The sequence below is a fragment of the Danio rerio genome, chromosome 25 (genome assembly GCF_052040795.2).
Source record: "Danio rerio strain M-AB ecotype USA chromosome 25, GRCz13ab, whole genome shotgun sequence".
Lineage (NCBI taxonomy): Eukaryota > Metazoa > Chordata > Actinopteri > Cypriniformes > Danionidae > Danio > Danio rerio.
Window position 1 is genome coordinate 12,503,159 of NC_141045.1, and position 14,683 is coordinate 12,517,841.

The following is a 14,683-nucleotide window of genomic DNA, read 5'->3' on the forward strand; positions in this document are numbered from 1 at the left end:
ATATGTTTCACGCAGTGGATGCCCTTCCAGCGAGAGGGTGCTCGCTGCAGAGCCATTTGAGGAGAGCTGAGCTCCAGCGAGGGGGAGCATGAGCTGTCGCTCCTCCTTCTGTAAGCTGTTTTAATGCGTACACCAACCCCACCCCTAACCCTACCCCCAGTGACATCACTCATAGAAGAAGTGCAAAAAAGGTGGAGCTCAAGCTTAAGCTCCCCCTCGCTGGAGCTCAGCTCTCCTCAAATGGCTCTGCAGCGAGCACCACTTGCTTCCAGCTGCAACCCATCACTGGGAAACACCCATACACTCTCATTCACACGGACACTGTTTAGTTTACTCAATTCACCTATAGTGCATGTCTTTTGGACTTGTGGGGGAAACCAGAGAAACTCCAAAGGAAATTAATGCGAACACTAGTAGAACATGCAAACTCCACACAGAAATGCCAACTGACCCAGCCAAGGCTCGAACTAGCGACCTTCTTGCTGTGAGGTGACCGCGGTACCCACTGGGCCACCATGCTGATCAAAAAAATCTACTGAACTATTAAATGGATCATTAATTAATTCATTAATTTATTCATTCATTCATTCAAGGTAAATAAAATAAATGTGGATTTGTAAATATCGAACTGTGTCAGGTGTCGCCACAGCAGAATGAACGGCCAACTTATCCAGATTATGTTTTACACAGCGGATGCCCTTCCACCTGCAACCCAGTACTAGGAAAGATCCATACACACTCATTCATACACTACGGCCAATTTAGTTTTTCCAATTCATCTATATCACACGTAGGGAAACCAGAGCACCTGGAGGAAACCAGGAAAACATGCAAAGTCCACACAAAAACACCAATTGAACTGACAAAATTAAATGTTGCAACTGACCCCTTGCAGAGGGACGGTTGCAACAACCCACAGAAACAATTGCAACAGTCATTAAAATGTAATCATAAAACGAAATCTAAAACACCAGGTTGGATGTTCTTTTTATTGTTTTGGTAAACAGACTAAATTTAAATTGGTTAAATTGTTAGATGTGTTAAACTGGCAATATAAATACAGGGTCACACTTTACAATGTTCATTAGTTAATGTTAATTAATGCATTTACTAAGATGAACAAACAATGAACAATACATTTACTACTGTTTTGTTCATGTTAGTTAACGTTAGTTAATGAAAATACAGTTGTTCATTATTAGTTCATGTTAACTCAGTGCATTAACTAATGTTAACAAGCATGGACTTGAATGTTAACAATGCATTTGTAAGTGTTCAATTATGATTAATAAATGCAGTACATGTGTTGTTTATGATTAGTTCATGTTAGTAAATGCATTAACTAATGAACCTTATTGTAAAGTGTTACCAAATACAGACTATTAAATGAACAAGCAACCAATTATCAGGCCAAAAAAAAAATGAAACAAAAAAAATGTTGTACTGAAAATTCAGACTGAACCTTTACTAAACTACTTTGAACTTTGAAATCTAATAATTAATCAAATAATTTTTTTTTTCAAATTAAATCACACTGAAACTGTGATGCAATTAAAATTGTACATTGTTAATATTGCAAGCTTTTAAAGTAATTGGGGACTCAACTCTGTCAACCCTGATTAAACTGTCTATGCTAGGGAGATTCAATAGCTTTAAGGTTTGATAGCTACAGTATACCTATTTAAAGCTAAGAAAACATTGATTTAAATTCTATAAATGAATAATGTTTCAGAAAAACAGATTAGACAGTATGAGAAATTTTCATTAAAATAAAATACTTTTTGACCTAAAAATGAGTTTTATACTTAGAGAATGGTCACATGGCTGATTTCTCTCAAACTGAAGGAGGTCCAACTGAGAATATGTATGAATATCATCACTCTAGCTCATTCCTGAATGGAGGAGTAAGTCTTGTTGCAACTGACCCATGTTGCAAGCGTCCCCACTCTCCCATACTCACCATTGTTTTGTATGCATTTACTGCTTCGTGAGTGTTTCATTTATTTACGGAAACCCCATTTCGATTAAAAGCATTTTTTTTATTCTCTCAAAATGTGCCCCCTGTGACCCGATGATCTTTCCATCATGACAACTCTGGTGGCCTATCATGCTTTGTTGTTGTTTTAGGTTCACCACTTGTGCCTGTGTATTTGAAAGTCTGCTCCCTGTGCTGCTGAACTGTGTAATATGATCAAGTTCACTTCGATTCGAGTCTGAATGCATTTTCAGGGCCAGTGCATTGAGACCACAGCCTTGTCTCTTGCTTGGCTAAATAGAGACGGTAGAATTTCATTGGAGGCCATAATTAACTGTGTTTCGTCTGCAAGTTCACCAAGGGAGTTTCTTCCATTAGTTGTCTAAACCTAATCTGAGACCAAAGGCTCTTTAAGTGTAAGAAATGTGCTGATCTTTACTGCGCTAATACACGCAAGCCAGGCCTGGTTTTCGACCGCATGTGCTGCGGTCATTAGAAGTCAGATCATGAAATTGTAGCACTATATTAAAACCACAGACTTACTGCAGTGCTTACAGCAGCTTTTGCTGAGGTAAAAAAAGGTTTAGCACTTAAAAGGCATGCTATATGGGACATATCAAATTTTACATCTCGAAGAAGTGCCATATTAAAGCAGACTGGGACAACCAGGTGTCAAAAGATTAGATAGATTAAATAATGTAGTGTGATACTTATATTGACAGTTAGTATCTGACATCGCTCTATCTATCAATCTATCTATCTATCTATCTATCTATCTATCTATCTATCTATCTATCTATCTATCTATCTATCTATCTATCTATCTGTCTGTCTGTCTGTCTGTCTGTCTGTCTGTCTGTCTGTCTGTCTGTCTGTCTGTCTGTCTGTCTGTCTGTCTGTCTGTCTGTCCGTCCGTTGTTTTTCTTGTTCTATCATTCTGTCTTTCATGCATCCATCCATCCATCCATCCATCCATCCATCCATCCATCCATCCATCCATCCATCCATAAATCCATCATCTCCATTCGTTCATTCGTCCATCCATCTATTTGTCTGTCTGTCTATCATTTTATCATTCTGTCTTTTGTTCTATCTAATTATTGTTTTATCATTCTATCAATTCAATTAATTATTTGTCAGTTAACTCTTTCTCTTTTGCTCTTTGTGAAGTTTATTTATAAACTAATTTCAAGAGGAGCACGCGCTTATGATTGATAGCACCTGGTCCACATTAGCTAACACTGATTCACCAATCAGACGACTCCTTAACCCCTATAAATAACCAGAATATCTTACCTCAACCATCTTCGTCTTTAAGAATCCCCCTTCCTCCCCTACTCCTCCCCCCATTTCCTTGTCAGGGCAGCACGGAGGCTTAGTGGTTAGCACCACGGTCGCACAGCTAGAATGCCACCGGCTCGGACTCTACCTGGCCAGGTCGGCGTTTCTGTGCAGAGTTTGCATGTTCTTCTCGTGTTTGCGGGGGTTTTCACCGGGCTCTCCGGTTGCCCTGCAACGGGGGGAGCCCCGGGCTCGAAGACCTCACGAGTTTAGGACTCTCTCCCGGGACAGCATGCCAAACAAGCTCTATAATCAATCATCAGCTAAGGGCGAACTCTGGAAATATCTCTTTTGTACTGAATCTATCGTTCTGTCACCTCATTATTTGTTCTGTCTCTCATTCTTTCTATCTATGATTCTATTTTCTCTGTCATTCTTCAGCTCATTATATCATTCTATATAACATATTCTATCATCCCATTCTATCATTCTATACCATTCTTCTATTTTCTTTGTCATTCTGTTCTGTTTGTCAATATTTTTGCTATAATTCTTTTGCATTTTTGAACAGAATCTGTCATTCTGTCTACGTTTTCTCTGTTTATCATTCTTTCTATGATTCAATTCATTTTGTTTATTGTTTTGCATATCTCTATCTATCTATCTTTCTTTCTATCTATCTATCTATCTATCTATCTATCTATCTATCTATCTATCTATCTATCTATCTATCTATCTATCTATCTATCTATCTATCTATCTATCTATCTATCTATCTATCTATAAACAGAAAAACCATATGAAAGCATTCAGACCTCCTAATTAATCTCAATTTTCGTAAAGTGTCTTTTGAAAGATGGCTCATCATCATGAGCATCACATTTCATAAGGATTCCGCTTGACGGACGACACTCTTGATGGATGATGAGAAGATGGTAATGTCCCTCATCATTTTAAACTTTATGCACCACAGATATGCAGCTGGCCACTAACAGGGTCACAGGAGAGCCCTCGGGTTATCCCGTCATGACAAATGTCCCCCTAAATAGCATAGACTATAATCCTGGTGATATTAGAAGATCACCGTAAACTTTGTAAATTGCACTGGCCATGGTGCACTTGTTTGCCAAATAGTAAAATATGACCCACATGACGTGCTTGGAGCACTTAGCGTTTTCGAATGCAATGTTCTTGCTGTGGAACATTTGGAGAGCAGTTTCTGTGTACTGTTGTTGACTGCCATTGGTCCTAAAACTTGATCTTATTGGAGGCCTGTTTGTTTCTTTCTAAAAAGGCCCGTTTTATGTCTTGTCCTTGCTAAAACGCAAGTTGAAGATGGAAGACACACGTGAAGATTCATCTGAACCTGATGCCCCTGCACAGGCAAGCCAACCACAACCATGGACATTTTCCAAATCATCTTTGATTAGGAAGCTAAGACAGCATTTAATCAGCTGTAAGTACATACATTTTCCATGCATGCAATGTAAGAGTGATTTTTATTTCATTTGTTTTACGCATTTAATTTGTATGTTATTAATAATAATGTCTGACAGGACGTTCGTCAATTTTATAAAATGTTTTAATTCTGCTTTGTTAGAATTTGCTAACTTTTTGACAATTTTACACAAACAGACACAAAAAAGATCGGTAAGGTACAGTTCAAGGGAAAGTATTAAAAAACATGACCCAATGTAAGCTCTTTTAATCCATAATTTGAATCGCTTTGTGTTGTGTTTTACAATTGATGGAAATGTGCATACATTTAACTAAAATATGCACACAAATTTCTGACAGAACATTATCCTTTTGTTTGTGTGTGTGTGTGTGTGTCAGTCTTTCTGTCTGTTTGTGTATGTATTTGTGCGTGTCTATCTTTCTGTGCGCGTGTATGTGTGCGCTGGGGTGGACTTAGTGATTTCAGGGCCCTAAGCAGTCCTAGGTATGGAGCCCAAGCATTGAAACTCCAAACATTCTATTTCTCTAAAGATCCTTTTTTTCTTTGTAGATTTTTTTTGTAAATAACTGCAGATTAAAATATATATTTTAAGTGGAACTTTTTTTTCTTTTAAATGTAAAAAGTAAATACAATAAATTCACAAATAAAAAACAAGTTCATGAACTAAATCCATATTTGTGATTAGATTTTACTATTTGCATGTGCAGTACATGCAGTATGCCCCAGTTTAATCTATATGATTAATATAAACTTGGCATTGGTCGGGGCCCCCTAAATTCCCGGGGCCCTAAGCAGCTGCTTACCTTGCTTATTGGTCAAGTCCGCTCCTGTGTGTGTGTGTGTGTGTGTGTGTGTGTGTATATACAGTATATACATTTGAAGTCAGAATTTCTTATGGAGAAAGTCTTATTTGTTTAATTTCACCTAGGATAAAAGCAGTTTTTTATATATTTTTGAAACATATAAAGGTCAAAATTATTAGCCCCCTTTAAGCTATATATTTATTGGTTGTCTACAGAACAAACCATCGTTATACAATAACTTGCCTAATTACCCTAACTTGCCTAGTTAACCCAATGAACCTAGTTAAGCTTTTAAATGACACTTTAAGCTGTATTTTTCACTTTAAGATGTTTTTTTAAGATGTGTCTTGAAAAATATATCTATATTGTGTGTGTGTGTGTGTGTGTGTGTGTGTGTGTGTGTGTGTGTGTGTGTGTGTGTGTGTGTGTGTGTGTGTGCGTGTGTGTGTGTGTGTGTGTGTGTGTGTGTGTGTGTGTGTGTGTGTGTAAATAAATATATAAAATAATTCAAATGTTTTTTTTTTTATTTTTAACATTCATTAATTTATTATTTATTCATTTTAACATTTATTTTAATATATATAAAAAGTATTAATTATTTTTAAATTCATTAATTACTTAATTTTGAATTGATTATTTAATGATTTGTTTATAAATTGATTGATTTATTTTATTATTTTTTTATTGTAATTCATTAATTTATTTAGTGTGTTTATTTATTCAATCTGCATTAAAACACTTTTGGTGACATGGTGGCTCAATGTTAGCACTGTTGCCTCACAGCCAGAAGGTCGCTGGTTTGAGTGCCAGCTGGGTCAGTTGGCATTCCTGTGTGCATGTTCTCCTCGTGTTGGCGTGGGTTTCCTCCAGGTGCTCCGGTTTCCTCCACAGCTCAAAGACATGCACTATAGGTGAATTGAATACGAACTAAACTAACCGTAGTGTATGGGTGTTTTCCAGTACTGGGTTGCAGCTAGAAGGGCATCCGCTGTGTAAAACATATGCTGGATGATTGAAGGTTCATTCTGCTGTGGCTTTGTTTTTGTTTTTCGTGATGTTTTAAACGTATGTTTGGCTCTATATTTATCAACAAACTGAAAGTGAAAGTGTGACCATAAAATCATTCAGACACAAATCTTTTTTCACTGTAAGGCATTTATTGTCGATCACTGTTAATGACTATCTTTTGAAATCGTATATCCTTGAATATATGATGATGATGTTTTCACAGAAAGTCAGCAGATTGGTTTGCAGTGTGTTAATCCGAGTCTAACTGCGTGAAGGAAGCTTCACAGCGTCTGGCGTCTTTGTTTTCGTCATCCGCGTGACAGTTCATTTAGGCGAGAGGTGCTAATGGCATTGCCTCTCCGAGCTGATGATGATGAAGCAAACCAAGCGTCAGATGAGCCCGTTGTGGCTTTGCAGACCCATATTTAGACATCTCTAAGCGATCTGTGAAACTGAATAATGTGCTGAGGACACTCTGTGATCCTGGCATCAGACAGATTTTTAAATTATTTTTAAAATAAATATCGGAAACTGCACGGCTAGTGTTTATGTCATGTGGGAGCGTAAATATATGTGCACACTTCAACAACTTCTCCGTATGTGCTTGCTGATTTCAAAAGTTGAAGTGTTAGACGTCCTACAGTTTTCCACTAAATGATGGAACTTGACTCCATGGATTTGTTCCCATTTAGACGTGAGCATCAGTGAGGTCAAGGATGGATGTTGGGCAAATGGGGGTCTGGCTCACAGCTGCTGTTTGAGTTGATCCCTAAGGTGTTTATTAGGGTTCAGGTCTGGGTTTGGGCGGCTCAGTCAAGTTCTTCCACACAAGACACAATAAATCATGTTGTCTGTGGTGGGTAGTGTTCTTTCTGTTTGTTCTGTACTATAGAAATAGCCTATACAAGGGCTTCCTAAACTGGGGATCACAAAGTGGTCATCGAAAAAAAAAGTTGAGGTGACACATTCTTTAATTCTAAAAAAAAAGTATTTATTATTTTTGGTTAGTCGTAATTAAAAAAAAACAATACAAGTATACTGAAGGCCGCTTTACACCAATAAACAAGTTGGCGGTTGTATTTAGCCGGCGGGGGTACACTCTATATCCAACAAACTCATCAGATTTGTTTGTGATATGACCATAAACAAATAAAAACCAAATTTTGGGAAAGCTGTTTGTTCTACGCACCATTATTCAACCAATAACATGGGATGGGACTATCATTGTGACAAACCAATGTCATGATATGCAACCCTGCAGGCACAGGACGTCAACATGACCTCATATTGATGTTGTACCCCAACGTTGTGGGGACGTTGGATTTTTTTGGATATGAAAATTGGGTTGACGTCAGAATCCGACGTCAATGTCCAACGTCCAACCTAAAATCAACCAAATATCAACGTCTAATCATGTTACACCTTGACCTTGTATGGATGTTATCACTATGACCTTTTTGAGATGCTGGATTTTGGTCACTTTCCAACATAACCAAAAATCAACCAAATATCAACGAAATTTGACGTCGTTATTGGCGTTATTGGAAGTCAAAATAACGTTGACGCTGGCTAAATGTTGAATTTTGGTCACCTGACGACATGACTTAAATCTAACTTAATATTAACTTCTTATGATGTTGTATGCCTGCTGAGAAGTGTTGAAAACCTGTTGAAAAAAAAAGGTTTGTTCAAAGCACATGTTAGAAGAAGGTCACAAATGACCAATTATAATATTGAATACAGCTGTAAACAGCAGTTTCTGGGCTCCAATTTAATGCCAATATATGTTTTTGTAAAAATGTAGCATTTATTTCTTAATATATCTGTAGCTAGTTCAAAATACTCAACAAATTACTATTTCAGTAGTAATAATCATAATCATGTTTATTTAGAAGTGTGTTCTATGCCCTTTCCAGAATTACCAAAGTTCAGAATTTCTAAACATTGTGTAAAATGTTGTGCAATCTACAGTTGTTTACACACACATAAAATGCAATACTGCTACGTGGTGTCTCAAGTACCACCTTGGAGAAAAAAAGCTGCTTTCATTTACAGTGACCTGAGATCAAGCTCATGCATTAATATCCTGTAATGTTACAGTGTTATGGAGATTTTTGTCAAAGTAACTTCGTCCATTTTGCATCTTAGACCATCATGTGGTATCATGTGAGTATCTGACTATGCCACTTTTTGTTCAGATTGGGCAAAAAAACTACACTGTAAAACCCAATAAATTAAGGTAACTCAGTTTAAGGAAACTGATTGCAACAAACCATTTAAATTCAAAAATGAATCCTAATGAGTACTGTGAACTTAATCCATTTGAGTAAATGAAGCAATTTGAGCACAGTAAAACCTGATGAATAAAAAAAATAATGAATGAAGAGAACACTAACCAACTGAGTACTGTAAAACCCAATAAGTTTAGACAACTCAAACTATTGGAGGAATCCGATTGCTACATACTATTTGAGTAAAAAAAAAATCTAATCTATATGAGTACTGTGAACTTACTCCATTTAAGTTGAAGTAATAGTGTATTTAATTAACCTATTACCTTCAATACTGAGTTCAAAACTATTTTCAGATGAGCAGAATTAACTTGCAGTCAATTTTCAATTCAATTCAATTCAGCTTTATTTGTATAGCGCTTTTACAATGTAGATTGTGTCAAAGCAGCTTCACATAAATGGTCATAGTAACTGGATCAGGGTAGTTCAGTTTTTAGTGTTTAAGTTCAGTTAAGTTTAGCTCAGTTAAGTGTAGTTTGAAGTCATTATTGAGAGTCCAAACACTGAAGAGCAAATTCATCGATGAGTAGCTTTTCAGATCCTGAACCATGCAAGCCAGTGGCGACAGCGGAGAGGGAAAAAAAACTTCACCAAAAGGAGAGTAAAGAAAAAAATACCTTGAGAGAACTCAGTTGGGCACGATCATTTTAATTTCTCCGCTGGCCAAAAGTCTTGTGCAGAGCTGCAGTCTCAGCAGTGGCTGAGTTACCTACACTCATTTCATTTGATAAAGTTGACTGTTGGGTTTTACAGTAGGGCTAGTTGGTAAAAGTAAGTTTTTCCAAAAATGCGAAATACATAAAATTTTTGCAATGGTGAAGGCTGTATCTGACGTATGCCTCTTGTAGGGCTTGAGCCAAAGTTTCGTATGATATAAAGTGTTTTGGGCCCCTGTTGATCCACCATCAGGCCGATCATTTTAAGTTTCTAATACATCTCTGCCCGATCACATTCAGGGCAGAAAAGCGACCTTGAATTGTCTAACACTTGATTGTTCCACACCGCTTGAACCTCTAAATACAGAAGTTGCTGCAAACAGGGAAACCACTGTAGCTCTATTTTTTGTATGATAACATGGGAACAAATACGTCTCATCTTGCATTCAAATGCTTGTTGTTTGGGAACACTGTCAGTATTTCAAAATGACTAAAACAACAGATGTAAAGCTTGAGAGATATAAGTGAGATTTAATGGCATGTCATTTGACCATTAACCAAAAAACTGCAACAAGTTTAAAAATGTATAGTCAAATGCTATTTTTTACCTTAAAATATCAGAGAGTACACTCTAATTGTTAATATTAACTCTAGTAGTAAATATTTTACATCAGCATCAAATAAATTAGGAATCACAGGCCTAAATAGTCAAACAGGCCAATGATCTACTGTAAAACTGCAAAGTTTTTCCTTTGAATTTTTAAAAAGATACATATAGGCAGTAATGTTTTCAAACTGATCCCAATTCAGTCATTTATTTTAGAAAAGGTTTTACATACCTGGAACCAAGAGTGTAGATTTGCTCTTGACATTGGGTGAGGACATACATCCCTAGTGGCCATGCATCAAACAGCACACATATAGTGTTGTGCTTTTAAAAGCATGAATAAAGTTCTTCATAATATGAAATACTCACTTAATACAAATAAGAATCACATCCCATGCTGCAAAAGTTAATTTACATGATTTTACTGCAGTCAGGCTTTCAGAAAGTATGAATGTAGAGAAATTTAGAGAGATGTGTGACGCAATTTAACTGTTTTATCCTGGTTATTGCTTTTCATGATCATGAAGGCCAAAATCGAAACTGAATTTGGATTTAATGCACAGCTTTGGTTAATAGTATTACGATGAACTTGTGGCAAACTTGACTTTGTGCATGGTTAGGTTACTAAGGGTTGACAGAGCATTATTTTATTTTAAAGTCTATTAAATTATTGGCAAATACATTTCTTTACTTGGTAGATATTGGTGGGAACACATCCCCTCCATCCATGCCAATCCTACGCCCTTGCCTGGAGCAAATTTGCTCCAAATCAATAGATGAACAGTAATACTTTACAGTTTATACATGTATAATGAGACATTTTTCACAAAATTGCATAAGATATGATGGTATTGGTTTAAAAACTCTTTGAAACATATTTTTTTCAAAAGTGTGTTTTCAAGTTCTCTTTCTTAGTTTAAGAAATGTGTAGAAGTCGTTTACACAATGTAATCTTATAGTTCGGAAAGTATTTGAAGTTTCTGCCTGCTATTGCAGTGTTTGTGCTGGATTAATGTTAATTTCATTAGCATCTTCAAAAACACTCTTTGGATTACAATTCCTTACAGGCCTTCCGATGTAGCCACAAACCAGCATGGTGATTAACATCAGAGCAATTACTGACGGTCAGCCTTGAAAGCAGAAGGTTTTGCAATAGCGGACTACGCCTGAGAGCTTCTCGCTTCTTATAAGATGTGAAAGTGAAATGGCAAAATTCATTTCACATCTGTTCTCTTTTATCTTTCATCATCCAGCAAGGGTGAGGTGAGAGTTAATGAGAATGTAATCTGAGGAGGATAGTTTCTGATTTTTAAATCAGAATTGTGCTTGCAGCAGTAGATTTTGGCTTGCTTTATTGTATAGGGAATTTTTGAAATAAATAAAGTAAAATAAATAGGGATGCTTTATACACTGTACTCTTATTACAAGATAAAATCTCACAATTTCAAGTTTCTGAGCCATCTGTGAAATACAAGGGCTTAAGACTTAAGTTTCTTGATAAATATGTTGAAATAGATAAAAAAAATTCAGCCTGATCTCACGAGAAAACATAAGTATTATATGTTTTGTCAGTTTAGTGGCTAATTCATTTGTACATGAAATTGTATGTTTTTAAAAAGAGGCGTGGCACCCAACCCCGCCCCTAAACCCAACCGTCATTGGGTGATGAGCAAATCATACTAAATTAGATTGTACGAATTCATACGAATTAGCCACTGAGTCAAAATGTTTTTGCTTTGGAAAGTCAGTCAAATAAAAAACTAAATCGCAAATTTGTTTATTCCAGTTGCAAATCACAATTAGGAGTTTATATCTTGCGATTCTGCAGTTGTTATTAATATAGTTAGGATTTTAATCAGTCAATTTTCATTGTTATTTTATTTGCAATTTCTGCAAAAGAAAAGTTACAAATATGACATTAAGTTCATAAAATACATAAACAAATTGCTTCTCAGAATTAAAATATATTCTCACAATTTTTATTTCAAGAAATGAAATGACACACAAGATCATAAGTCATTAATATTAGGTTAGATATAGGTTGTGACGTCAGGTGACCAAAATTCAATAGGTGTGTTCGACTTCAGCGATCGAAATCTGTCCTAAAGCGTTGCATGCTGGTTAGAAATTTTGTCTGGATTGATGCTGCGCCGACGGCGCCACGTGACTGTCACATGTGGCATCAAGGAACCGCAACAGCGCTGCCAGATCAGACAATTGATTCAGCCGGTGCAGGGTTAGAAGAGTGACTGCAGGAGCTGCGATGACAACACTGTTATCACACGATTGGCTAGGTTCACTGCATGACAACAACCACGTGTGTTTCGGGTTTATTATTGAACAAATTTCGCCTCACAAATTTCAAAACAAACCATTAACTTTTTATACCATCTCATAGAAGTCATATTGGTAACGTTATATTGGTAATGTCCACACAATGTCAAGCTGTAACATCATTAGATGTTGATATTTGGTTGATTTTAGGTTGGACATTGGATATTGGACTATGGACTGACTTAAGGGGTCAGGGTTCTTTGGCCTGGGTTCTGACGTCAACATGATTTTCATTTCTTAACAAAAATCCCCACAACGTTGGCATAAAATGTCAGTCTGGTGCCATTTTGATTTCTTGTGCCTCCTGAGTGAGACGGAATTTGTTTGAAAATAAAAATACAGCACTTTTTTTATTCCAACAAAAAAGCTTACATATAGTTTTAAGCTCTGCACCAATTGTTTTGTATATATAAACAATTAAAGCGACAGTCCACCCAAAAATTAAGACTGTCATAACTGAATCCTTCCATGTGTTCAAACTCAAACATCATAAATGTTTAATTATAGTTTTTTTTTTCAGTAAACTATCTATTTATTTGAACAGTAACTGATTTAAACCCAAAATAGTGGTGCATTATGTGACTTCACCTCTTATATAGCTACACCAATTCTTTCTTTTTCGTCCCTACAATATATTAAGCAAGATTAAATCCCTCTCTTCAACTGTTTTTTGTGGTGCAGCATGATATGCGTCTGTCCCTATCATTTCCCCTGAGCCGCAGTTCAAGCGAAGCACCTTAATTAACGTAAATGAAACTCTGTTTGAACTCGGTGGCTGTAAATCCGAGACTCGGCCTCCCCATTCCCAACGAGTCTCTCATAACTCAACGTGTCCCGTCTACATATTTCTCCTCTGATTACCTCTGAAGTTAATTACCCTGCTTACACTGGCCAGCGAGTTCATAAAGTCTTCAGTGCTGAAATACTACAGAGCTCTAAATCCAGCTGTGTATTATGTACGATGATAGTGTTTACATGTCAATGGCGTTTTCTGTCAGACTGGTTCAGAGGGAAAGTGTGTGTTGGCTGTCGTGAGTGTGTCGGAAGCTGTCATGATATCCTTCTTATGTGGTTTATGAGGATGTGAGGGGTAGTGTGTGACCACAAGAGGGAGATCACAAGCCGTGGATTGTGGAAAATACAAATGCGTTGTAAATAATTGTGGCACTCGAATGGCTTACTTCCGGACAGGAGTGTGTGTGCTGGATATTAATCAAGCAAAATGGTTTATAGTGGCTAAAATTGTGGTAAGACTTTGAACTGTGTTAATATTATTATGAATTGTTCTGGCTGAAGAGTGTTAATTTATTATTATGACATATAGAATAATTGCTCAAATGGTTTATTGCTCTATCAAGTGCAATTCATTAAATTGTGTAATTATTATTGTAGATATGATTTTCGTTACCTTATATAAAATGTATATCAGTCTGTCTAGAATTAAAAATAGCTTATATTTCAAATGTATTCTTTAAAAAATGTCTTATACATATAACAAAATGTGTTAATATGCTTTTAAAAAGTCTTACTGATTCATTTTCTAGAAAGTCTCATCTTTATACGTTAAACAACACATATGTACATTTAAAAAGTTGTTTAACTCATATTTTACTAGAAAAGTCTTATATTTATAGAGTTCTTTGTAATTTTTTAAATACATATTTGATCATTTGTAATTGCTATTATTATTATTTGTACTTGTAGTATTATACTGTACATATATAATATAATAGCTCTGGTTACTTTTTTTTTTTTTAGTTACTGGTTGGGATATAGAGCAACAATTGATAAATAATAAACAAACATCATGATAGCCTCTATAGTTTCTGCTCTAACCACAGCCGAAACCAAAAATAATGTAGTATAACATAACATACCATAACATAATATAACATAATATAACATAATATAACATAATATAGTAGTGACGCAGTGGCACAGTAGGTAGTAGCACAGCAACAAGGTCACTGATTCGAGCCTCGGCTGGGTCAGTTGGCGTTTCTATGTGGAGTTTGCATGTTCTCCCTGTTTTCTCACCCAGTCAAAGACATTCGCTTTAGGTGAATTGGGTAAGTTAAATTGTCCGTAGTGTATGAGGGTGAATGAGTGTGTATGGATGTTTCCCAGAGATGGGTTGCAGCTGGAAGGGCATCCGCTGTGTAAAAACATATGCTGGATAAGTTGGCGGTTCATTCCGCTGTGGTGACCCCAGAAAAAAAAGGGACTAAGCTGAAAAAGAAAATGAATGAATATGATATAATATAATATA

General features: G+C 36.2%; 1 protein-coding gene across 33 annotated transcripts in view; it reads left to right on the plus strand.

Annotated features, from left to right (window-relative positions):
* The window catches only part of agbl1 (AGBL carboxypeptidase 1), a 395,384-nt gene that overhangs the window by 75,288 nt on the left and 305,413 nt on the right, over positions 1-14,683 (plus strand). For 11 of the 33 annotated variants that reach the window (XM_087311857.1, XM_087311860.1, XM_087311859.1 and 8 more), the window contains one exon: positions 4,551-4,712. The exons of the other annotated variants lie outside the window; for them this stretch is intronic. In XM_087311857.1, the coding sequence (XP_087167983.1) occupies positions 4,551-4,712 (162 nt within the window). The remainder of the gene's footprint in view (positions 1-4,550; positions 4,713-14,683) is intronic. 33 annotated transcript variants of the gene reach the window in all.